This window comes from Colobus angolensis, unplaced genomic scaffold, assembly GCF_000951035.1.
Source record: "Colobus angolensis palliatus isolate OR3802 unplaced genomic scaffold, Cang.pa_1.0 Scaffold23, whole genome shotgun sequence".
Taxonomy (NCBI): domain Eukaryota; kingdom Metazoa; phylum Chordata; class Mammalia; order Primates; family Cercopithecidae; genus Colobus; species Colobus angolensis.
The window spans coordinates 13,227,390-13,254,952 of record NW_012115488.1 but is presented as its reverse complement, the minus strand read 5'-3'; the positions used below and the strand labels follow the sequence as shown (position 1 = coordinate 13,254,952).

The window sequence follows — 27,563 nt, the reverse complement described above, 5'->3', positions numbered from 1 at the left end:
CCTGAGGTATGGATCAAGAAACAGAATGAACTTCAAAACATCTAGGCTTCTACCCATTTTGAATCATCTCGTATTAGTCCTAGATTAGACCCTTGGGAATTAAGTCAGTTTTGTGAACTTTATTCTTCTTAAAGTCAGCATAAATTCAAAATTAGAATTGTGTTAGGAGGTATTATAAAGATATAACACTGAAATGGCCAAGAACTGAAGCACAGATTTAGCATGCTGATTTTAGAGAAAAGAAGAACAATTTTAAAAACGGTGATTCAACTCCATTAGATTAATATCAGGCAATGTGGAGACTTGCAAATGCTGGATGTTTGAGAGCAATGGTTACCATTCTTGAATAAAGTCAACAGAGCAAATATGTAATTTGTCACAATATACTGTTGTAAATATGTCATCTTATAAGCAGTAAGGCAGATAAAAGCAACTTCAATATCGTGTTAATAATAGTGGACTATGTGAACACATTTGTGGATTATCAAACACAGAATGTAGAAGGAATTTCAAGGGGCAAGTATAAGAAGTGTCTAAGTACTAGAACGTCTCCTTGTGATATATGTAGTCTTCTTTGTTGAAATTCATATTTTTTTTGGTCACAAAGCCAAGATTGATTTAATCTGACACAGCTTTATGTAAATAGATTCCTGAGAAGAATGATCTTGAGGGAAATTGTCAAGAAAAATCTTAAATGTTTTATTCAGTGTATCCAAGTTAATCAATTCTTATCAAAAGCATTGGTTTCTTAAATCAGGAAGGAAAAGACTCCTTGAAATGGATGATTAAGGAAGCCAACTATATCTTAACTATTGGGTATTTCCCAATAGTTTTGCTTAGAAACCTTGTGAGGAAGAGAATAGAGGGGAAAAAAGAGCGGAAGTCATTTGGTTTCCTGTGTGTTTATTTTGATTGGAACATATTTTGCTAATAAAGATCTTGGAAGGAGTTGCCTATGATGTCTATGTAACCCAAACATATGAACGGATGAAAAGTGAGTTTTTTTTTTCATTGTGCAGACTTTAAAAAAATGTCCAGACACTTAACATCACATAGAGAAAATATAAAAATGATTAACCAAATATTTTACTTTTTACTTTGATGTTTACTATTATATTGTAGACTTAGCCAAATTGGCTGTTCTCTCAGTAATTTGATTGTAGACAAGAGATTTTGTAGAGATACAATAAATATTTTCTGAGAAAGAAAAGATATTTTGTCATTATTTGCTTTTGTTTGGTCATGATTTGATGGTTTTCTATTTTTGTCACTTCAAAAACTGATAGGACATTATTTGACTGCTGTGGTGCCTTACTGTATTAGGTGATGATATCTTATGGAGTGGCCGTGGATTTGATTTATGGGGCATTTCTAATGCTTCTGTGGAATAAAGTTGTTCTTTGGGCAATTCCTCAATTTTTCCAAAGGTGGCATCTGAGATTTATCTAAACCAGGAGGTTTCTTGGCCCTCATTTTTCTTTAGCCCCAGCAATGACAAAGAGCAATGGCTGCTTCAATTGGATGTAAGAAGAACACTTAGGGTTTGTCTCAGAAGAATCAAAGATTTCAGATCTTCTGAAAGATTGTTTGTACTCTTAGGGGGTCTTAAGAGGGGTCAAATGGCTTCTAAGAGTTCCTTAGCTAGATGGTTAAGGGATTGTATTAGGGAGGCGTATGTAGTTAAGGTAAAGAGGCTCCTAGGGTTTGTAAAGCTCATTACACTAGGACTTTAGCTGTTTCTTGGGCAGAGAGGTCGAAGGCTTCCACATTGGAAATTTGCAAGGTGGCCACCTGGGTTTCTCTTCATACTTTTTCATGGTATTATCTCTTGGATGTAGTCTCTTCTACAGATTCAGCTTTTGGTGGGAGGTTGCTTGTGAGCCAGAAAAAGAACAGTGAAGAAAAGAAAGACTTGTAGTTCCCACTTAGAGCTGCCAACAAGGCAAGTTGCTTTGTAGTGCACACAATGGGAACCTATGAAGACCAATTTGGGTGTGAAAGTGGATGTCACAGGGAAGTACTGCCAACCTCTACTCTCTGTGAAAGAAAGCGGCAGTGTAGAAACTAACCAGAAGTATAAAATGAACCACAGAGAACTCTGTAGGGGAAGCTGTTGAGCAGCTGGCATTCTTGTGACCCTCTGCACTCTTCTGAGGTTCTTAATCTAGGCATGCTTTTAAAGAAACCAGTATTGACTGCATGCAAATAACTATATTTTACAGTGATGAGCCGAAAGTGGGCTACCTTCTCTAGACAATGATAGTAAGTGTATAGATTTTAAATACATTTTAAAAATATATGAAACAATTCATCAAATGTTTAGAGTTCATTGAGTTTTACATTGCCAAATTTCAAAATTGACCATTTTGAATTCCAAACAAATGTAAAAATGCCACAATTTGTTAAATCCAGAAGATATCATATTAGTGTAGATCCCATGTTAGTAATCCTACCTAAAGATGATAACTTTTGCTTCCCTGTACAGAATTCAGTTTTTTTAAACCATTTTAATTTGGGGCAGGGGGATTATATTTTAAAGGCTATCATAATTGCTTGATAATTCATTTTCTATATCTTACTATAGAATTGCTCACCAGCAAGAGAAGTCTGGAAAGTTTCTTTTTTTCCTTAGTCATCTTGAATATAGGCAGATGGTTTGTATAAACATCTGAGCACATTACTTTGAGTGAATAAACATAATGTATTTGGAAGTGAAATGATAAAAACAAGATAATTAACTTTTTCTGTAAGTCTTAAACTCTGGCTACACAATAGCAGACAGTTACTTCCAGAAACAGATCTGCAAAGCTTATATTTCAATCTAGTATTATTTTTCCAGAGTAAATACCTTTTAAATGAGCTATCTATAGAAAAGTAAAGTGACATTAAGAATCCAACTGTTGTCCCTTCTTGTCATTAACAACTTGATCTTTATTATTTTTTCTTTTTTAAAAAACTGAGAACTTTTGAATGGGATGAAAGAGTAACTACTTCATATATATCTCCATGTTAAAAATAACTCAAAATCTTATCATACTATGTAAATGTACTCTTTTATAACAATTTAGAAAATGTAGAAACACCTCGTTATTTCTACTAGAGGAATAGTTTTCCATTGGTGCATAATTTAACCAGTTATTCATTGATGGACAGTTAGGATTCTTTTCCCTCTTCATTTGCTACCACAAAACATGATATGGCAAATTTCCTTAACTATTTCTTATATGTACACAACTATATCTGGATGGTAAATTTCAAAAGTAGAATTGCTAAATAAATAGGCATGATCATAAAGAGGATGAAAAGATAAGCCATGAACTAAGAAAAAACTATTTGCAAAACACATATATGATAAAGAACTTGTATCCAAAGTATACAAAGAACTCTTAAAATTCAAAAGAAAACAAACAACCCAATTTAATAATTCATAAAAGATCTGGACAGACACCTCACCAAAGAGGATATACAGATGGCAAATAAGCATATGAAAAGATGCTCAACATCATGTCATTAGGAAAATGCAAATTAAAACAAGATGACACTGCACACCTATTAGAATGGCTAAAATCTAAAACACGTACAACACCAAATTCTGGCAAGGATGCAGAACAACTTTCATTCATTGCTGTTAGGAATGCAAAATGGTACAGGCTCTTTGGAAGACAGTTTGGCAGTATCTTACAAAGCTAAACATAGTTTTACCATACAATCCAGCAATTGCACTCATAGGGATTTATCCAAATGAGTTGAAAACTTACGTCCGTATAAAAACCTGCACAGGAATGTTTATAGCAGCTTTATTCCTAACTGCCAAAACTTGGAAGCAGCTAAAATGTTCTTCATTAGGTGAATGTATAAACAAACTGTGGTACATCAATACAATGAAATACTATTCATCGATAAAAAGAAATGAGATGTCAAGCCATGAAAAGACATGGAGGAACCTTAAATGCATATCACTAAGCAAAAGAAGCCAATGTGAAAAGGCTACATACTGTATGATTCCAACTATATCACATTATGAAAAAGGCAAAACTATAAAGACAGTAAGCAGATCAGTGGGTACCAGGGTGAGGGCATGGGGAGGAGGGATGGATAAATGGTGCAAAGAGGATTTTTAAAGCATGGAAACTATTCTGTGTGACAGAGTAATGGGGGGTACATGACATTATACATTTGGCAAAACCCGTAGAATTGCACAACACAAAGAGTGAACTATAAACTGTGGACTTAGTTAATAATATTTTTACAATTGTTCATCAGCTGTCACAAATATACCATATACTGCAAGATGTTAATAGTAGAGGAAACCGAGGGCAGGGAGGAAGTATATGAGAACTTTCTGTACTTTCTGCTCAATTTTTTTGTAAACTGAAAACTTCGCTAAAAAATAAACTATTAATTTTCAGAAAGTGGACATTTTGAGAAAGATCGGCAAATCAGCTTGTCATATCTACTTTGACAGTTGATGGTATTTTTGTTGTGCAGACTTACTTTATGGCTTCTGCATTTTGTGTCCTGAAAGGTCTTCTCTGTGTGGATCTTTTAAAAAAAATTCCGTATTTTCTTTTAATGGGCTTATAGTTTCATTTTTCTTTATTTAAAATTTTTTGACTAATCTGGATTTTATTTCAATTAGAAGTGATCCTTATTTGTAACACCGTCTTTTTGAAAATACATCATAAAATGCAAGCCATAAAAAAGCATTTTAAGTTAAATAGTATAACACTGTTTGAGTCTAAAACCTTCTCTATGTTGTGATGTGTCTTGAGAAATGGAACAGGATTCTCAAACTGCAGTCCATGGGCCCATTGGATTAATTAATGAGATTTACAAGAGAGCCTGGGAATCCCCAATTGTGTGTGTGTGTGTGTATAATGCACATGTGCCTGCCATACAGTCATATTATGCATTTTTGTATGCAGTGCTCTGTGACTTTAATCATGTTCTAAGAGTGTTGACGAATCCAAAGATGATTAAGAAATACCAGAGTTGATGAAAACTTTTCCTCAGAATATATAAACTCTGATAAAATTTCCCAAAATAATGATGTTATTGCCAACCAAATGGAATTTTTACCTTTAATACACTTTATGCACAAGATGGTTGAAATTAACATCAGAACAAAACGCTTTTATTTCATCAATTGTGCTCCTTAGAAATCAATGACAATTAAGTTCATAGAACCACATTTAAGAAAAGAAAACATGCATCTACTAGATGACTCTATTGGTCAAAGTCCCTACTGATAAAGTCAGTTAGATTTTGAAATTTGCTTTGCCCAAGCATAAAGAAATTGAGTCTTGGTAAATCGTGGGGAAAAAAAGAAAAGTTAGATCATAACATAGAATTCATCATCATATACCATGTCTAAGCCAAAAAAAAAAAGGTAAACATTAAATTATTCATATTGAATCAAATTATCATTAATCTAATCTTAATACAAAAGTAGAAAGATTTATTTTTGGAGTCGTTATTTATTACATTTTTATAGATCAAATTTTTTTCCCCGTGGAAAAGAGTTTCTTAATTGTAAAAAAAGAATTTCTTAATTGTAAAAAACAAAAGTTGTGGAAATACTTCCATTTTTGGAGCTAGGGATTTTTTTTTTTTTTTTTTTTGAGATGGAGTCTTGCTCTGTCACCCAGGCTGGGGTGCAGTGGCCAGATCTCAGCTCACTGCAAGCTCCACCTCGCTAGGCATTATTTTATGCCTGTCTCAGAGTTTGTGTTTTTTAAATGAATCATTGATATGCTTAAGGGTATAATTTTTCTTGTTATGCTGATGTTTATCTATGTATTTTTCTTCTTTCTTTGAAGTTAACATGCTAGAAAATACCAACAGTTTTAAAATGTAGTATTTTAGCATTAACTTTTTAAATGAACAAGGAAATAATATTTATTTTGTCCTCTTACATTATCAACATGAAAATAAATTAATGACAAAAATCTTTATTTTGAAGATTATATGTTTATGTACATCAAACATGAATGTAGTTGGGATGTAGATTTCATCAAGTTGTATATGGAAAAGGACTCTATCTATCTTGATTCTATCATTATTGTAACGGTGACATCAGCCTGCATCTTTTTGACTGTATTCTCTATATATTGTTATTTGTGGATGTGTATATGTATGTATGTACTGTGGATAGAGCTTTTCTACATAGTTAATATTTACCTGAATTTATAAATCACATCTAATATGCCTTTTAAACAATATATATTAGTGTGTTTGTTTTCTTTTCTATTGCTTAGGAATGTTGGAGAAATCCAATAGAGAACTTGTAATAGAAAAACCTAGAGCAAACGAAACCAATATTCCTTCAGAGCAATTGCTACCAAGAAAAGAGGTAAGTGAAGGAAAAAAAAGTGTTTTATAATTCACATATAAGATCATCATCAGATGCCTGTGAATCCATTATGAAGCAAAATGTCTTGAGTTTTACCCTTTGCTACAAAAAAATAATTTTTCAATTTTGGATTGAAAATTGGCTTATAAGTTTTTGATGAAAATTCAATTTAGTGGGGATACTGTCTTCTTGTAAAATCTATTCCATGGGAGGAATAGAGAGATGGAAGTCAAGAGATCTTTTGTTCTTATCCTGACTCAGGGTCTGCACTTAGAGGATGTGGGCTATAGATAATTGTTGAAACGTGAGCAAATGGAGATTAAAAAGGAAAAGGAAACAATCATCTGAACTGGCCTCATATTTATGATCCCCATCCTGTGACTGTTCTCAAAACCTGTTTTCTTTGCTCTGCTCTAGATTGCAGAGAATTACACATTCCAGGCCCCTTTGCTTTCAGATTCTGGGATGCATTAGTCAATTAAAGGCATTGATGGAAGACCTCATGGAAGGCGTTGACGGAGGGTAGGAGTTGCAGAGAAACCAGAGCGTTTCTTCTCCTCTCTCTGTCTTAAGGAGCATCTCTAATAATGGCTGTGACACCTTTATATCCACCATGAGCCCTGCTCCTACCATGCAGCCTGCCCTGCATGACTTCAGTTCTACCTGGCAGGTCTGCTTGGGCTTTAGCTTCGACTGGTAGCCAGGAGCTACTCTCCCATAACTTAGTCCCTTTTCTTCATTCCTCCAGCCCTAGGGGTGGTTGTGGCCTCCTGCTCTATTAATATCTGGCCTGCTTCACAGTCCATGTTTGACTTCTCAAATCTTCCACCATGTAGGTAACCAAAACCCTACATTAAAATTCTTCCTTTTGAAAAATCTTGAGTGGTTTCTGTTTTTCAAATGGACCCTGATTGACACACTAGGTAAATATTTAAAGAGACAAAACAACATATAGTTTTAACAGTTTTGGCCTTAAAGCAAGAGAAATAATTGAAAAAATCCTAAGTTATATATTATACTTTAACCAAAAATCAAAATCAGTACTAAGAAATTAGCAGTAAATAATAGAAATAGAGATTCAACAGATTATCTACTTTTTGCATAGAAGAGAAAACCATGTGATTCTCCTTTTTCTTGGAACAACTAGTAAGTGTTCTCTAGTCTAAGTGGAATATGTATGATGCCAAATATTAGATGAGAAGAGTAGAAGTAAGCAAACTATATTTCATAAGAACAAATAAACTATTGGAGGTTTGAATAAAGAAAGGTTTTCAGTTTTCTTTTTGTTTTTTTTTTCTTTTTGAGACATAGTATCATTCTGTCACCCATGCTGGAGTGAAGTGGCGCAATCTCAGCTCACTGCAATCTCTGCCTCCCGAGTTCAAGCGATTCTCTTGTCTCACCCTCCCAAGTAGCTGGGATTACAGGCGCCCACAACAACGCCCAGCTAATTTTTTATATTTTTAGTAGAGATAAGGTTTCATCATGTTGGCCAGGTTGGTCTCGAACTCCCGACCTCAGGTGATCTGCCTACCTCGCCCTCCCAAAGTGCTGGGATTATAGTCATGAGCCATCATGCCCGGCCTTCAGTTTTCTTTTTAAGAGCAGCTGTTAATGTACTTGTTTTTCTATATTTTGAAAAGAGAATTCAGATAGGCCAACATATTATAATTACATATACATTATCATAGGCAAAGGTAACTTTTACTGCACAAAAAATTTTTTAAAATTCAATGCAGCCATAGCAATTAATGACATTTCCACCAGGACATATTTGCTTGAATGAATAAATGAATGACTTTAGTAAATTGACATGCCCTAATGGGGAAAACAAAAATCAGAAATTTTTTGTTTGAATTTTCATGGAGGTAGTTTTATTTTTACATTTTTTTCATAAATGTGTCCCAAGGAATTACTGTTATAGCACAGGGCTATACCTATGCCACTTCCAAGTTCTCTTATAAGAAAGAAGATTATATCAGTTGAGTAGATTCAACTTTTGATGAAAAATTTTTTTTTTTTTTGAGATGGAGTCTCACTCTGTTGCCCAGGCTAGAGTGCAGTGGCATGATCTCGGCTCACTACAACCTCCGCCTCCCAGGTTCAAGCGATTCTCCTGTCTCAGCCTCCCAAGTAGCTGGGACTACAGGCACCCGCCACCACACCTGGCTAATTTTTGTATTTTTAGTAGAGACGGGGTTTCACCGTGTTAGCTAGGATGGTCTCCATCTCCTGACATCAAGTGATCTGCTTGCCTCATCCTCCCAAAGTGCTGGGATTACTGGCATAAGCCACCATACCCGGCCCATTTTTGATGAATTTTATGCAAATATAAGATAAGAGAGATGTGTTTTAGGCCCTCTGATGCTTGAGATCCAAATAATCTTCAGAAAGTTCCGTTACAATTCAGTTATGAGTGTAATGAGAACAAGAGCCATGTTTCTGATTAGAGTCATGGAATCATATAGTTTTAGCTCTAAAAAAGGAATCACCTTTGTTACTTTGTACAGTATGTGTAAGAAAAAATTATTGCCGAATGGGTTGTACATATAAGAAAATTAGGCTTATGATCATAATTTCAGTAATTTTAAAATAAAAGGGACCATAGAAATCATACAATTTGACTCTCTTGTTTTTCTACCAAAAAACCCCTGAGATCAAGAAAATTAAGTGATTCAGTCAGGGACATGGAGCTCAGGGTTTTCTGAAGTTGGGGTAGGTGGCACGTTACTATAAACAAAGTTACATTAAAATAGGGAAAGTTTAATTTTAAGCATAGGTTCAGCCTACTACCCATAATGCTTTTGAACTTTAGACAATGTTAGGAGATCTGGAGGAAATATACATTCATAAATATATTGCCTTATGAGTCATAAACCAAAGCAAAAAAGAAAACATCAACCCCTCAACTGTACCTCAACCGCTTCTACTCCCTTCCAAGTACCCCCCACCAGCACAACAGAACAGTGCAGATTCTTTTAATTCTTCATTCTTGGAACAAAAGTGGTGCTGCTTATGACTTTGCAGCTGGAGAGACTAAAATTCTAAGCAAGTAAAAATCTAGAAAGTGCAGTGTTGTGTTTTCTCTGAAAAATTTATTTCTTATTGCTATTTCTTGGCTTGTCTGGAGTTCTATGAGTGAAAAAGAAATAAAAGGTTGAATATTAAATGCTGTCTTATGTTGCAATACTTGTTAACAATAAACTATAAAAAAGACTATAAAAATCTAATTTAGACTTTATTAAATATATTGAATTTAAAGGTTGTTTTATGTGATAAATAGTAACTATAGCTTTCTGTTCTTGTAAAGATGGCTTTATTGAACTATATTTAAGAGATTAAATTTTTTAAAAAGTTTTTTATTAAATCTACTGATGAATTAAAATGAAATGTCAGTATATTACTGTGTGTAAAGAATGCACATGTTTTTGTATATTGCTTTATTCACTAGGTAATATTTTTTATGTTGTAAGAATGGCTTTTACAGTATATCAAAGAATACATTCAACATGTTGAATGAAAGTAATAATTTTATATCTATAACAATAGAAACATTTGTTGCTGAGTTACGATCAACGTGACTTCATATACATTTATATTTCAGGCTACCTTACTAGATTTTGGCTGGAGAAGTGCATTTAAAGAAGTGTCTCTTCCCATGGCGCACTGCATAGTAACTGAAATTGAAGGTTTTTCCACAAAAATTCTCCAACAGGAACAGAATGAAAGGTCTTCAGCTGTGAGCTATGCTGTGAACCTTGTAAATGTCCAGCAAGTTTGGCAAGACAGCCATATGTTTCCTGAGGAGGAACAACCAAAGAAAATTGGAAAAGCAAGTATATGAAATCCTTTCAAACTGATGACTGACATGATGGGATTTATTTTAGTATAAAGCATTGCAAAAAGAACCTGTAGATCAAATGGTGGAGTCCCTTGGCAAATACTTGGTACTTGACCCAGTACCAGTTTTCTTCAGTGGTATCCATGGGCCACTGCTGCCTAAAAGGACTTATACCTGATGCTAACTTGTTGCTCCATGAATCTAAGGCAGCCAAAAAGGGGCCTCTGTGACGTCATGGGGAGCTGGGAAACCCTGGGAAAACCACCTGTCTTGATTATACGTTTGAATGACTCCAGGAAAATTTAGGAGGTTGAAGGAAGTGCTGTCTTTTCTAGCTTTGGGCACTTAAAAAAATCTTCATTAACACCTTAATGAGCTTTTCATCTCATAGTATCAATCTTACATCTCCATATGTGCTTTGAAAGTCACAGAACATACTGAGAAAATAGGAGGTAAATACAGTAACTTGGCATTAAGTCCAGAATGAGTTCAGCAACCTATGATTGGGATATTTCTTTTTCTTTCTTTTTTTTTTTTTTTTTGAGACAGAGTCTCGCTCTGTCGCCCAGGCTGGAGTGCAGTGGTGCGATCCAGGCTCACTGCAAGCTCCGCCTCCGGGGTTCACACCATTCTCCTGCCTCAGCCTCCCGAGTAGCTGGGGCTACAGGTGCCCGCCACCATGCCCAGCTAATTTTTTTTGTATTTGTAGTAGAGACGGGGTTTCATCGTGTTAGCCAGGATGGTCTCTATCTCCTGACCTTGTGATCGGCCCTCCTGGGCCTCCCAAGGTGCTGGGATTACAGGCATGAGCCGCCACACACAGCAGATTGGAATATTCTTAAAAGAATTTTTGAAAATGACCTCCTTATTCTGCCACTTCACCCTAAGGCTCCAAAACAAGGAGTTCCCTAGAGTCCCTAGGGAACTCTGTTGACTGATCCCATGTGGAGACAGGCTTTACTTTTCCATTCATCACACCTCCCTTCTGCCATTAAGAAAGAGAAGATACATAATAAATAGTGAAAGGCTAGACTCACCACTTCTAAAAGTTGCTGACACCCTACCAATACGAAGATGCTACATGAGACTGTTTCTGATTATTCTAGAGTATTTAAATTACACTGACATTTATATGTGGCATTTAATTAAAAAAAAACCCTTTATGGCAATTTAGCAAAAGAAAATTAGAATAAGTTTAAAAAATAATACAAACGTTAATATCAAGGATACATATTTTCTGAGTGAGTACTACTAACTAGATAAAAGTATTGTCATGTATAGCTGGTTCATGAGTTTTTCATAATGTCTGTCTGGTAAGCATAAGGTCTGAAGGTTATATAGAGAGAAGCATTGTTTTGGTATTTCCTTATTTGACATAAAACATTTAACTTTCTACAACTGAGAAATCGATTGTTACAAAGCTGCGTCATTATATTTATGTTTGATGCCAAATTCATTATTTAGGAATTTGTCTCCACTGTCCATAAATTACTTGGTGCTGTCAGAATACAAATAACTCAGTGCCACATTTATTTCTCCCTAGTTTTGTTCTGACATCATGGAAAAACTTGACACCATGCTTCCACTGGCTCTGGCATGCAGAGATGATTCTTTTCCGGAAATTAGAGCAAACTTGGTGGAGGCCTGTTGTAAAGTGGCAACAGCTGTCCTGCAGAGACTGCAAGAGAGAGCCAAGGAGGTTCCTTCCAAAGCACCCCTGAAAAACCTGCACACATACCTCTCCACGGCAGTGTATGTCTTCCAGCATTTCAAGCGATATGATAATTTGATGAAGGAAATTACTAAAAAGTAAGTGTTGTTTAAATTAAGTTGATGGCCATGCTTGAAGAAACGTGTAATCTTTGGATATCACAGGAATGAAATTTTGGTAATGAGATTTGAGAAAGAGAAAGTAATTATTAACATGGTGAATTATTTTCATTTGTCTTAACTAGGAAATATCAAAAAGGTGGAGCATGGGAGATATTAAACTAGATACATAGATAGTAAGAAAGGTACTCTCTCTAAAGGCACACTCAAAAGACCCATGCATTTTCTGCACCCTAACCCAGCGCAACTATTTTCTCCATGTTGTTATTACATGAAAGAACACACCCTTTCGTTTTGTAAGGTGCATTATACTGACCACACTGAAAAGGAAAAATAAACTTGTTGTGTCATGGAGTGGACTTAGAAAATAAATTCATTGTAATCTATTCTAATGATCAATGTAAACATATTTCAGAACAGCCATTGAGTAATAAAGTACAATATTTGAAGAGGAAGCATCTGGCAGTCTAATTTTCATGTATTTGTAGTCTAAAACTACAGTATGTTTTCTGTATAGAGATAAAAATGACCACAGGCATTAATTATCACATGGCCTTTCTTGTTGCCCTTACACTGTCTAGATATAACATGGCTTCTTGCAAAAGAAATATGCAGACGTAGCAGTCCTGTGTGACCCCAAGAATCTATTCTATATTCTTTATCCAGCCTTTGCGGTCCATTAGTTATGAAAGAAAGCAGTGTAATATTCATAGCTAAAGATAAAAGTAGAATAAATTTGGCTTGATGTAGGGTATAACTGTGATATTTCTTTAATTCTCATAAGTAGTCAGATGTTGTGATTCAGGCTTGAATTTACAAACAAAATGTGCCAGAAATCATTTTATTTAATATTTCTGTAGAATTTTAAAAAACAGTTTATGAGATAATTGATATCTACAAAATTACAATTTTTAAAAATAAAGACTGTGTTTGTGGTACATTTGATAGCTTTATAAAAGTTGGTTCTGACAAGTGCATGTTGTTCTCTAGTAATAACAATAACCTAATGCCTAAATAATGCACTGATCTCTAATAATAGGCTTACAAAGAATACTTTCATTTTTGAATGATGTATTGACAATACAGTTTGTCTCAAGTTGAAGTGCATATTTGTAGAACAGCAGATGTACGTTTTCAAAGGGCTTGCGAAACAAAGACCAGCTTTTTTTTTTTTTCCCTTTTGGAAAGTGAATGTGGATGCAGACTTCAGCATTAAGAGGAAATGAATGATTGATATCTAATAATCAAAACCATTTGTAGTACTGGAGATTGTTATCTCCTACTGCACAGGCCTTAAATCTCTGTCTCTTTGATCATTCTCTGAACAGACCCATATTCCTGGTGCCTGTCCAACGATATCAGGAATTCATCAACACTCTACAGTTTCAAGTTACGAACTACTGCGTCAGAGTTTGTGCTACAAGCATTTTACAGGATGCTGAGAGCCACCACTGGGATGACTACAAAGCTTTTTATGAGGTGTGAAGTTAAGTTTACTATCCCTCCTTTTTACACAAATATGTTTTACTGCCTACCTGCTTTCTGGCTAATTAGAAACATGAGCTTGGCATTACTAATACACGAAGACTGTTAGGACAATATTTTTAAAATATTGAATTCATACTTAGGAAAAACACTGTTTTTTAAAACCTGAAATAAATTAGACATCAGAACTCTCCTTCTGCTTAAAAGTAAAAATAACTTAATTTGAGCTGCAATGTTGTGCCGTATAGTCGGAATATAATGGGATACAAGGAAAACTCAAAGAGATAACAATGCCAAAATGCTACAACCTTGTATTTTTTCCAAAGGGACCAGTTAGTTATGGATATCCTTGCATTTTTTTCTTGTTATACATTTCCATATGTGTTTGATAAATACCTTTTATTAAGCAGCTTTATTCTTTGTACTTACTTTTTTCCTTCTCAATGTATGTTCTTATGAGTATGCTTTAAGACCCATCTGAGGTCAGTCGCAGTGCTCACGCCTGTAATCCCAGCACTTTGGGAGGGTGAGGCGGGCGGATCACTTGAGGTCAGGGGTTTGAGACCAGCCTGGCCAACATGGTGAAACCCCATCTCTAGTAAAAACACAAAAAATTAGCTGGGTGTGGTGATACATGCCTGTCTGTAATTACAGCTACTCAGGAGGCTGAGGCAGGAGAATGACTTGAACCTGGGAGGCGGAGGTTGCAATGAGCTGAGATCCAGCCACTACACTCCAGCCTGGGTGACAGAGCTAGACTCTATCTCAAAAGAAAAAAAAAAAAAGGCCCATCTTATCAGTTATAGCTTACCTATTTTCATTTAGCCCATGTTTTGAAATCCCAAATTGAAGCCTAATGATTCCCAGTGCAACCAAACGCAGGATCAATTAAAATTATTCATCATCAAGCTTCATTAGTTTCCCTTCACCTAAATCTCATTGATTATGCACAGACCACAATATTTGAAATTCCTCGAAGTTCATTCCAGGGCAGGGGGAAACATTTATAATATCTTAATAAAAGGTAATCAGGGTTTTAAAAAAATTCAACAGCCATGCCCAGTTTCATTAACTTTTCCATTTTACCTTTTCCTCTAGATTGAAGTTTGTGACTTTCATTTTCTTGATTGTCCTAATCACTATAGAGTATTGAGAAAAACAGAGTGGAGTTTTATTCAACAGAATCGCTCCTGTCACCTCGCAGGCACTGAAGGTTCCTGTGGTTTGATTTGTGCCTGAGTTATTATCATAATAAATGTTACTACAACAGAAAGGAGCGGCTAATAAGAAGCTCTCTTAAAGGACTTTCCACTTTTTCTAAGGCCATTTCATCTCTCATTCAGAGGCCCTTCCCAGAGAGTTTTTCTCTTTGCAAGAGCATCCATATAGAGTTTTCCAAACCTGACATACTTCAAACAGTCATGGAAGCAGCAAGCAGAATGAGAAAGAGAAAGTGGTATGGTACAGCTGGTAGCCTGAGATAAGAATGAAAGTATTGGTCTTCCCCTCTCCTGGCAGCATCATATTTTCCTTATTTGCCTTGAAGTAACCTGAGTGGTTGAAAATGAATCCTACTCATGTTTCAAATTATTTCAATATGTCAGTGTACTACTAATGAGCAATTTTATATGATGTTTTACTTGAAGGACAGGTATCATCTCACTATATGTTCAACATAGGGCTATTATGTTTCCTCTTATGCAAATTGGGAGCTAGAAGAGTCGTACAGTGTAAATAAGTGGATGCATTGAGAACCTGTTATTGAAGTTACCAAGTATTTTAAAAACCAACAAATTACCATGTAACATGCAGCTCTTAGATCTTATGACAAGGCTTTAGCTTCAAAGACAGAAATAACGAGATAGTTACCCTGTGATTACATGGTACTGTAGCTTCCATATACTTACATGGTCAGTAGTTACAATTTAATTGCAGACTTAGTGGTTGTTATTTATTCTCAGAAAAATAAAGTGATACTTTTTTTTTATGTATCAAAAATAAGAACCTTCTAAAAAATAGCACTGATTTTAAACTGTTTTGACAACTGGCGTACCTGACATGGTTTTATCTTGCTTACTGCACCCCTTACTTCTGCTCTCCCCATTATTCCAACTGATTTGTGAAACAGAATTGGTATGTTTTTGGCAGGCCTGCTTTGAGAGGGAAAAAGATGATATCTGCCTGACTGGGGGTGAAGGGTAGGATAGAGATCTCAAGGGAACCTATCACCATGTGCAGAGCATAGTAAAGAAATAGTAAAATAATTTACAAGATATGCAGCAATATTTGCTCATGTTTTGTGATAGCAAGTGAGATCTAGATACATTATTTCCATTTTCTAAACTGTCAGCTTGAGAGAGTCAGAGTTCTGTATCTCTCTGATGAGGTGCTGGTCACGATGGCACAGTGGGTGTTCAGATTACATGTTTAAAATTAAGCTTTTAGGATAGTTGACATCTGTTCAGTTTTAGGAACTTGTGTTTTCCAATAGTCAAAGAATAAAGAATTGTCTGTTCAAAGATAATATTGAGTGGCTTCTATAATAAAGCCCAGCTGCTTGTTTCCTGATATATAATCTAAATAAAAGCTCACATGTGTTTACATTACAGTGGGTCTGCAAAAATAACAGATGTTTACTAGCAGAATACTTTTGAAATGACAACAAATAAGGAAACAGGTCAGAAAAATAAATGAATCACATTTAGTTTAATGAAAACCCTTGCGTACATTGAAGTTGTATGAATTTAAAAAGAATTGTTAGAACAAAGACCTATTTGAAATATTTTAAAGTAAACATGAAGTTTATAGTTTTAAAAGTCTTAAAATGAGTATTTTTTTACTTTCAAGAGAAGAAATCTGTGTGCCTAAAGTTATTTTTATTTTCTAATTTATCACTAAAGGGTAGCTATTGAAGAAATTGGTTTTTCGTATTTTCAAGAATATGAGAAATCATTTTGATCATGTTGTAGTAAGAACTCACCCATTTCCGTAGGCAAAGTTAGTGTAAATCATTCATGCTAGTCACTATCAACTGGAGTCAGTTTTGCTTAAATTTACATGCAACACAAAAGGTATAAGAGAATCAGGCATTAAAACTCCTTTCTTAGTTTAAAAAGTATTCATCGAAACACACAACAAAGAAAGCATAATAAACTATAATTTTGTTGCTTCATCATTAATTTTGTAATTTCTTTTTTCATAAAAAGTTTAGATGCACACATTATTAGGAAATCAGAAGCCAGTGGCCAAAGTCCCCTCCAGTTTGAACTCGACTCTGACATTTTGATGCCCAAGTTTCTTACCCAAAGAATACAATTTATAAATGAGTAGAAATTCCCTTATAAATGCCAATTGAAAGTCAGTAGATAATAACTATAAATTATTATTATTGTTTCGATGGCTGCAGAAGATATTAGTAATCGAAGAAACTACCAGAAGAGTAATACATAAAGAAAATACTAATGGGAGTGTCTGCATAAGAAATGAATCACTTTTGATATAAGAGAACAGCAGATTTTTTTGTTTGTTTGTTTACGTGACATTTGCCTGACAAATACAGATAGTGGGCAAAGCAGAAATTTTAAGTAAAAGATAATCACTTGGAATATAATAGGAAATTTTACTAGTTTAACTTCTGATATATTAACATAATCAAGATAATGCTTGAAGAATGCATTCTAATCTTCCTATTTCAAATAATCATTTGATCTGATTTGAAGAAAATGGGGTGAAACTACTGCCATACCTCCCTGAGAGTACGTGTTACCTGATTAATGCTTGTAAATCACTTGAGGCCACCCTCTTCTTTCTGCCTGTTCCTCTTGACCTTGGCCATTGTTAGTTCTTCCTCTGCAGTCAGAAAATTTGGCACACAGAAGAGATCTGTACAGGGGTGGAAAGGAATGAAAATATGACTCTTTAAAAGTACAAGGTGCCATAAAAATACTAAGAAATGATGATAATATGTGCCTAGGCTTTAAAAAATCTTGTAAACTCAGACTATTGTGATATCTGTTTCTAGTATTGTTATTTAAATGCCATAGGCAAAATAGCCTAACGTAATAATCTTCGATAGCTACCCATCCCCCTTGGTTTCAAGAATGTTCCTAAGAATGCAGTATGCAAGTTTATTTTTACTCCTGTCACTTCATTATAATGTGAAATCTGAAATATTTATAAAATTACCTCAATGATGCTAATAGGCTCAGAAAAATATACCTACTGAAATGATTCAAATAGATTTTAATTTTAGAAGAATCAGTCCACTATCTTAAACAAGCTACCATGTTTTTTTCAGCAACTACAAAGCTAGTTGTTTAAAAATAAATTTTAAACCATAGGCTAGGTATAGGTAAATCAAGGCTATGCTAAGCTAAATGTTTGTGGTCTGGATTTGCACTAGAATATCTAGTCTCATAATTGAAATAAAACATCTGTTCCTTTGTCAATAAGGATGTTTTACATCTTGTCAAAAATCTTTGTTGGTCTTCTAGTGTGTCAAACTCTTTAGCTATTTCCTTTCAGCCTGAACTAATTAGGTTCATAGGAAGCAAACTGACATTTTAGAAGATGTAATTCTATGGTTTAACGTGTGGTGGCTTTGCCAGGGGGAAAGATGTTCCTTCTCGATCCAGATGTGGCATTATTTCTGCTCGGCTCTTCGTTACGATCTCTGGACCATTCTGCCTCCTAAGTTAGCCCAGGAGATTCTAGCAGAAGTGCTGGAGAAATCTTTGGGTCTGCTGGCCTCCAGATACACTCGGGCCCACCCCAGCTGCAAAAGAACTCCACAGTTAAGGTAATTGAAGTTCTGAAAAACACTGCTTTTCAAGAAAACTTTTCATTAGTTGGGTATAAAGCAGAATTCTGAATCTCATGACATACTCCTTATATATTTAACATGTTTCTAACATCTGAAATCATATTCTATTCTCCTGAGTTATTTAAGTGGAAATATGAAACCTGAATCAAAATAAATTTGTTCTTTTTATTCCTTAAAATTGTCTGTAGAACCCACTTGTTTCTAAAAAATGATTCAAGGTGTCTTATATTCAAGGATATAGATACACAAATGTTAATAAGATAAAAATAGAAAATTAAGGCCCTGAAATTGATACCAAAGCATCCATGCCATGGTGGAGCAGTCAATTTGACACATTTGATTTTGAACTTCTAGGCAACCAGGGGATTTTAGTTGTTTTTTTGTTAAGCCTTTAAATATAGAAGCTTATCTTCATTAAGAAAACCTAATTATTTTCTTCCTAATATATTCTAATTATTTTTTCCTTTTATTTTCACTATTTGTTACTAACAGCCAGTTCAACAAAATGTGAAGTCATAGAAAATGAGGAGCAACAGTCACTGAGTATTAAATAAGACTGAATTATAGTACAATTCTATGAGTTATCTAGGCAATGAATATATGAATTGTGCTTACATCACTACAATGGTCTTGTATGTATATGAAGAAAAGGCTTTTGTTTTGTAAATATTCTGTATAATGTGATTCAGACCTTTTAGGCAGAATAATCTTTTTTCAGATATATTTTAGGAGGAACCTACGGACGTGGGAGTCTTTTTTTTTTTTTTGGCAGGAGGAATCATTTCCTGATCATGTTCTTATAAAGCATGCTGAAATTTGAAGGGCATTTAGGTCCTGCTGCAGTGTTTCATAAATATGGTATTTTGCACAGGCTGTTTTGAATTACTGACTAGACTTTTTTAAAAAATTGAACTAAGAATAGATGGAAAATTCCTTTTGAAAGCAAAGAATAACTTCGTTCTTTTCCTTATGTAGCATAAATCACTTTTGATTATGAAATGGCAAGTCATTATGTGAAATAAGCTTTACTGTTAGCTCATGAAATAAGTAGAAATGGGTAGTATATTTAATTAATTAACTGTAGAATAGAGACTTTTGGTTTTTATTTTCTGGGTGGTTGCATAAAAATGCCATGCAATGTTAGAATTATTGCTTCTAGTTTTTGTAAGTAAAATATATAAATATTTTTATTTGACTGGTTACTCCTAAACCACCATTATTATGGAAATCAGATTGTGTGTGTGTGTTTCTACATATATATTGGATTAGAAATTGTTTATCTAGCAATTAGAAAAAGCATATACAAACTAAAATTAAACCTTTATAAAGGCTATTATTGATTCTTTTAGTATTCCAGTAGCCTTCAAATGTCACATAACTAAGCCATATATGATTTACTTATGTATCATATATTATTAATATGTAAGATTTATTATATAATAAATTTGAATCCAAAATGTTGTTTTAAAAGATCCTCAAACTTGTATTTTTCTTATCACTTCAAAATTTTCATCTTCTGTTTCTTCAACCCTGAATTTAAAAAAAAAAAAAAGAAACTAACTCAGGTCTGTTCAATTTAGTTATATGCCAAAAGAATAATTAAAGAGATCTTTGGGTCCCTATTAAAACTCAAGAAAAAGGCCGAGCGTGGTGGCTCAAACCTGTAATCCCAGCACTTTGGGAGGCCGAGACGGGCAGATCACGAAGTCAGGAGATCGAGGCCATCCTGGCTAACCTGGTGAAACCCCGTCTCTACTAAAAAATACAAAAAAAAACTAGCTGGGCGAGGTGGCGGGCGCCTGTAGTCCCAGCTACTGGGGAGGCTGAGGCAGGAGAATGGCGTAAACCCGGGAGGCGGAGCTTACAGTGAGCTGAGATCCGGCCACTGCACTCCAGCCTGGGCGACAGAGCAAGACTCCGTCTCAAAAAAAAAAAAAAAAAACTCAAGAAAGATGGAAACAAAGAAATAAGTCTATGAATATGATAAATAATACAGTATATTTTCCACACATTTATTTAATATTAAACATTTCCGAAACTATAGGCTTCTTGATTTGAGCTTCGTTTGTCATTTCTTCTTATCTCCCACTTGCTGGGAGAACGTGCTACCAATCTTGTAATTTTTTTTGACAGCTTGCTCATGAGTGAGGAGAATTGTTCTGCCATGAAATTTTAACCTATCATACATACATATGGAAAATAGCAAATTTTTCTTTTCATCTTGCTTTTCTTTGGCTCAGTGTAATTTCCGGGATGATCTCTTGAGTTTCTTGAACAGAATCCTAATAATGTAAAATAAACATTTTTTAAAAGCACTCCTAAAACGCTATTACAGAGCTCACCATCCCTAAAGATAATGGTATTGTGGGCCGTCTGACACCTAGAAACTCAAAGAGTATCTATCTTTGATACTTTCTATTTGGTTTAGATCTCTGAAGCTCTGGTATCTAACTGAATTCTTCTATTCTTACATATGCTTAGTACAAGAGATATGAATTAAAGTGCCTACCAAGCAGAAACATTATTTTGTTTAACATGATTTTCTCTTCTTTCTTTCCAACAGACTTGATGTCACAACAATTTTGATATGCACTGAGAACATGTTATGGTCAGTTTGTACATCTGTACAGAAACTTTTGAATCCTCATCAGCATACAGATGATAAAATTTTTAAAATTCATACCCATTGTAATAATCTGTTTACAACATTAGTCATTTTGACTTCACCATTAACAGAATTGTATAAGTAAGTATCAAATGTATTTTCCTTTTAGCTATTATGATATATAATAATGTGATTAGCAAGTTATTTCCATAACACTTACTGAATTATGTGAAGTTACAAGTAGAAATCTTTTGAAGTGCATTTTTGATACTGTGAACTGGGCCATTTTATAAAACTAACACCAACCAACAGAATTTCATAATTCTCAATGCAATTCAGTGCCTGAAAATGTGTTATGTCTCTATTGGTCAACCCCATTCAGCTGATAAAGCTCTAATATAATCAGGAACATTTTTAGCTTCACTATTTGGGTTGTTTAAATGATCAAATTATATTGATGGCCTGGTTATCACAGTGATTTTTTTGATACTTTATGAAAAAGAAAACTATATTTGAGATATACCTCAGCTAGCAATGGCAAATAGAAATAGAAATAATAATTACATTTTTAAAATGTGGAAATATTTTACTTAGCTCAACAAATAAGATTAAGAAAAACCTAGAAATGTGGAATTACTTTTGATTCCTGGTTAATGCAATTCAAATCTGTAATGTTATAGAGGAGGTTAGAATATGTCTTATCATAAAACATTAATACCATTTTGTTTATATCCTCCTCCAAAATTGTCACTTTTATTTTTTAACTAAATAATTATATCTTCATGGGTAGTAAAAATTTCACATGTCTATTTCTAAGGCTAAATCAGGTCAAGTGTTTCTTTGCATAACATTCTGGTAAAAGCGATATACAAATCTTAATGTTTAATAAATTTTGACACATTCGTATTAGATATTCTAAAAGAATTAACAGCTTTTATTTCGGCTTCGCCTACTCTGACTTTCAATAAACCCATTGTTTACAGAGTGTTCTTTCTAGCAACACAGGTTGAGAGCTACTTTTAGAAATGGAGAATTCTTTCAGAAAGGGGAAGAAACAGTGAGATAAATCACCATACGGTTGATATTATGTACAGAATGGTTCATAATCATAAAAAGCTCAAGTCTGAAGCCCATAATAAATCCTAGGAAACTAAACTGATTTACCATAGATGAAAAAATTGCTATGCTCTCAGTTCAATGGGTCATTTCATCTAAGAGGAAGGCCCTGTGAAAATCGGGAACAAAGTTGACAAATTTCATGGATTGGTCATGGTGAGCAATATTGAATTTCATGCTTTGTCACAGATGAATTGATAAATTTTAGCCCCCCAATGCATTTGTAAAACAAATAAATTATTACCAAAGATTGCATATTTTAATAATAATTTAACATACATTCATTATTGTTAACCTATGGCTTTTTGATACATTTTTAACAACTATGCAAGTACTCAAATCTCTATGATCTGTGCATTAGATATTGCACTGTAACCTCATTCAGCAAATTTAAATTGCTAATTTCAACCAGGATTACAGAACATTTTACGCTAAGCACTGCCTCTGGTTTTTCTTAATATAAAACATAGATAGCTGTATTACTTTGAAGCATGAACAAAAATCTAGATATACTTTAATTCTTTTAAAATCTTTCTCAGTTCAAAAAAATTCAAAAGTTTTATCCATTTATGTTTACTTAAATGTCATGATTGTTTTCCTAGACTATACATCTAATCTTTGAAATATACTTTGTTTTGTATTGACAAATGAAATCTACAGGGCAGCATGTTCTTTGCCAATTAGGGAAAAATATATTTGTGTGTTGCAAGAACTCTATTGACTTATTTGGGCTTTTTTACACATCCAAGATATGAATCCATCATACTATTAGCATATTAGAAAAAATTGTGAATCTCACCTTAAAAAATTAAACCACATTCTTTGAGGAATTGGTGAAAAGTAGCAATCAGATGTTAATAATATTGAATTTTTATAAACGGTACCTGACATTTGTCACTCTACGTGATATGCCCTTTTAGAAGGTGACTGCCTTTATTTCAAGTAGTTCTGACAGATGAACTGAATGTGTTTTCATTTCTGAACTTAGCGTAGGACCACGAAATCCCTGGACAGGAATACATGATTTTAAAGTCTTTTCAGGGTGCTCGCTTCGGCAGCACATATACTAAAGTCTTTTCAGGAAGAAGGAAACCTGTTTGCAAAAATATGTGTTCTTTTTTAACTCGCCTTTATAGATTTCTGTTAGAATGTTGTAAAAGGTGTACTTCAGCTTTGTTCTCCAGGGAAAGGAACATGCTGAAACAGAAAATATTCACCATGTATTTTCCAAAGTGCTTATCACTTACATTTCTTTCGTAAAGGCAGTTAAACTGCAGGTTCCGAAGCATATTCACATACATGTTCATACACATCCCCACCCGGTGATTTCATATGTTGCATTTTGGATGCGTAGACTTTAGTTTTAGTTCATGTGTAGCAGGTTAAAAATTAATTACTAGAATTTTTGGGTAAATGCAATTCAGTTTCAATTCGACAAATGTTGTTGCCTCTGTAGCCCCTATGACTAAAGATAAAGGATACAACAATGAGCCAGATGTAATATCTGCCACAAGTAATTTAGGAAAAGCTGATGATGTTTTTTATTTTAAATTAAAATAATATTGTCCTCCCTAAATCTATAATAAAAGGTAGAATTAGATAATGAATTTCATATGTATATCTAATGTCTATATCTATATTTATCCAAATGTTTTGATGTGTTATATCAAAACTCCTAATAGTAGAAACTTTTTGAAAGCTGGCTATTTCAACATTCAATAAGATGGAAGTGTGGGATTTCAATACAACTGCCAACAAGCCATGCAAAAGATAGGGTCATCAGAAATATACCCAAAGGTAGATCACTAAGCCAAGGAATAGCAGCCTCATCTTGGGGTCCATTTGTTGTCACTCATAAGGCTTTTTTAGTCACCAAATTCCAATGCTCTGTCTATAGTTCTGTTTCAAACTAATGTTAGGGCTTTCGAGGTTATGGCCTTACCCTTTGTTTAAAAAGAAGCTATTTCACTGTCTCTCAGAAAATAAAATAGGCCTTTGCTTTTCCTACCTCAGGAATGACTGGCACACCTTGGAAAATAGGCGGGTCCTCAAGTTAAGCATAGAATATGCTTATGTGAAATGTTGAGCATAGGGTCATATGGCTCAATAATGAAAGTATTATGTCCACACAAAAATTTGTGTAGGAGTGTTCAAAATGTTATGTCCGTACAAAAATTTATGTAGCAAAATTTTTCAAAATAACACAATGAGAAAGCAGCCAAATGTCCATCAACTAGTGAATGGATACACAAAATGTGGCATATCCATACAGTGGGATATTATTCCGCAATAAAGAGGAATAAAGTGCTGATATGTGCTGCCACAGGGATGAACCTCAAAAACATGCTAAATGAAAAAAGCCAGACACAAGAGCCCACATATTGTTTGATTCTATGTATTAGAAATGTCCAGAATAGGCGTATCCGTAGAGACAGAGAGTAGATCAATGTTTACCAGAAGGTGAGGGGAGGAGGGAATGGAGAGTAACTGCTAATGGATACAGAGTTTCATTTGGATACTGAAGATACTGATGAAGGTTATGCAGCTGCATAGTATAACCATCTATATAGTATATATATGTATAGTATAAACCATCTAATTGTATACTTTAAATGGGTAAATCTTGTGGTACATGAATTATACATCTCAATAAAGTTGTGAAAATGAATATAGACTGAATGGAAATTTAAACATACTTAAAATGATTTTTTTTTTTTTTTTAAAAAGGTATCTGGCAGAATGCAAAATTTTCCAGAAAGTGAAGTTTCTTGTCTTAGTCATTTTGTTTAGGTTCAATGACTCCCTTTATCCACCTTCCTGTAAACATTATTTTAAAAGGGAAATCTCATTTTTAAAAAAAACACAAAATTAAACAGCTTTATGTGTCATCCTAATAAGGTTAAAATACTCCAAAAGAGCCGGTCATTAAATTTAGAGAGGGCTGCTCCCAGAGTATTCGACTGGCTGACTCCTGGTGTACCCCGAGGTCCAGTCTTTCTCTCTCTCCACCTCCTGTCCTGTTCTCAACCTGCCCTTTGGCTGTCTACCACCCACAATTGCTCTTCACAGATGGCCCTTAAAACTCATCCTCCTTTTAACTAAGCAAGGTCTAGTAATACCTTTTATCCATTCTTTCTTTCTTTTGCCATGAATTTACTATGTATCTACCATGTATCTACTATGGGCCAGTTATTCTCTAACCTCCAGTTATCATTTGCTAACCTCAAAGAGTTATTTTCATTATGAGAAATTCAAGGCACTTAAATGTCACTTAATGACATTTAGGCAACAACTTATAGTCTCGGGTATAATGCTGGTTTTTGAAAGCGAAGCAGTGACTTAGAATTCTGTTTAAAATCTTGAATTCAGTATTCGTAGGTAGTTGTCTGTGATTCCTGGGCCATCAGAAAGGTTCACATGTCCTCAGTTATCTCAAGCTTTCCAGGGCTATCTTAGTTATTCAGTTTCACATTAATTCTGCCTTGTCTAAGGTTGTGGTCTTCTCTTGGTATGATTTATTGAACGCCTCCAGTGGCCCAGGCACCATGGCAGGCACAGATGACTCAAGAAATCTAACCTGACCCTCCACACGCGTAGAGCTTACATCCTTGGGCTACCTTAATTCAGTCATGGAGGTTTATTCCGTTAACATCATATTATGAGACCTGTTTCTTCTGGGAGGGCAGCCAAAACAACATGACACAAGAGAAGCATAAAACCCAGCTAACTCTTTTTAGCTCATCAGTTGTTCTCACTTTTGATGTGCATTGGTTTTTATATCCTTTCAGCATCTGGCTAAATAAGCCCAAAGACCTGATCAGTTTTGTTAAAGAAAAAAGGAATGCTGGCAACATAGGTGTAGATCAGAGAACCCAGAGAGAGTGAATCTAGGACCAAGTGCTGGTGTGGTCAGCACAGAGGCAGTATAATGCTAAGGCAAGGAAGGGGCATGGCTAGTTGGGGTTGGAGGAAGGGCAAAGGCAAGGAATTTTCGTCAAATCACCCTTTTCCCCTTAAGTAAAGTCATCTTTACAGTGTTTCATTTGGGAATGTGAAGAAATGTACCTGCTTCAAACTTACGACATTTAGTTTGAAGAAAGTATTTAAATTTGCTGTATCAAAATTCTCTTACGTCTTGTGAAAAATATAATTCTATGGCTCATACAATTGTATTTTACTCTCCACTATGAATTATTTAGAGCATCCTCTCTTTTAACTGTATACCAAAACATCATTAGAGGTTATCTAATAGCTAGCTCATAATTTCGTTCTCCCATTGAGGCTTGTGGGCCAATTTTCACCCTGTTATACTCTCTAGAATAATGAAACTAATTTGGAATCTTGCTGTGGAATTAAATGCTCATACAGATCTCACTCCCTTTGAGACCATAAACATGTGCCATAATATCTCTTATAGCCAAATAACCTTACTATAACTAGTATTACTGAGAAACTGTCAGTGGAGTAAGAGAGTTTAGGTACTGGCAGAAACGCTCAGATAAATACCATATTGCCAATGGTTTGTCATCTAAGAAATTTATGTACTAAATAACCATTATTTTTAGATCCTCCTTTATTTTGTCTAGTTGTGAGAATAAAACTGCAGCTAGGCAACCACTTAGACTATCAGGAATTTCATGTCAGTTTTGAAATGGCCATAGACTTTTTTAAGGACAACTTCTAACTATTGTTATCTTATAATGATATCTTACTTATATTGAGCACTTATTGTGTACAAGGCACTTTGCTAAATGCTTTAAATACATTATTCCACTTAATGTTCACACTGACACTGAGGTGATTTACTATTTTAATCCCCATTTTACAAATGAGAAAATTAAGGCTAAATATACTGCCACCAGCATTGCCTGTTAATAAAAGCATATTTAGGATATAAGCCCAGGCTCTCTGGCTCCGGTTCCTGCATGTGCCCTTATACTACCTCTATATAACCTTTGATGACCTTACCCTTAGGGTACGGAGCAGATAAAAAAGTAAATGGAAAGAGATTGGAGGTAGAGTTAAACCCTATAAAGAAAGAAACCAAAATTAGAGCATAGAGAGGGGATAAGGTTGTGAAAGGGTATATATTTTAGAAAGGGTAGTCAGAGAAGACTTAGTAGAGAAGCTTCAGAGGTAGAGCAATCTATGGAGCTACCTGAACATGACAGAGAAGTCATCTAGGTAAGGTATTCATTCTTAGAGAAATGAGGTAACCCTCAGACAACTAGACAAATAGAGGTTTTATGCAAAGAGATCAAGGAAGTGTGAGGGAAAGTAGGCACAGGCTACGAAAAAGGCTACAAAGATATGTAGTATCTCTGTCCACATTCTCCAGTCCCTCTTGCTCGCTCCTCAAGACTTCCATATCTTGTCCCATCCTTTCTCTGAGTCTTTCTCTTCCTTTGAGACTGCCTTTCTCTCCAGGCCACTTGCTGCATCTCCTGTCACATTGTACCAGCACCCTCCTTTTCCTAGCTCTCTTGCAGTGGCATGGTCCTCCTCATACCCT

The 27,563-nt window shown here is 34.7% G+C and overlaps 1 protein-coding gene across 1 annotated transcript in view; it reads left to right on the top strand.

Annotated features, from left to right (window-relative positions):
- KIAA0825 (KIAA0825 ortholog) overlaps nt 1-27,563 on the top strand; it is a 504,765-nt gene that overhangs the window by 133,852 nt on the left and 343,350 nt on the right. Inside the window, exons 8-13 of the mRNA XM_011944276.1 lie at nt 6,258-6,352; nt 9,957-10,184; nt 11,737-12,002; nt 13,352-13,502; nt 18,116-18,306; nt 20,894-21,076. Of these exons, the coding sequence (XP_011799666.1) occupies nt 6,258-6,352; nt 9,957-10,184; nt 11,737-12,002; nt 13,352-13,502; nt 18,116-18,306; nt 20,894-21,076 (1,114 nt within the window). The remainder of the gene's footprint in view (nt 1-6,257; nt 6,353-9,956; nt 10,185-11,736; nt 12,003-13,351; nt 13,503-18,115; nt 18,307-20,893; nt 21,077-27,563) is intronic.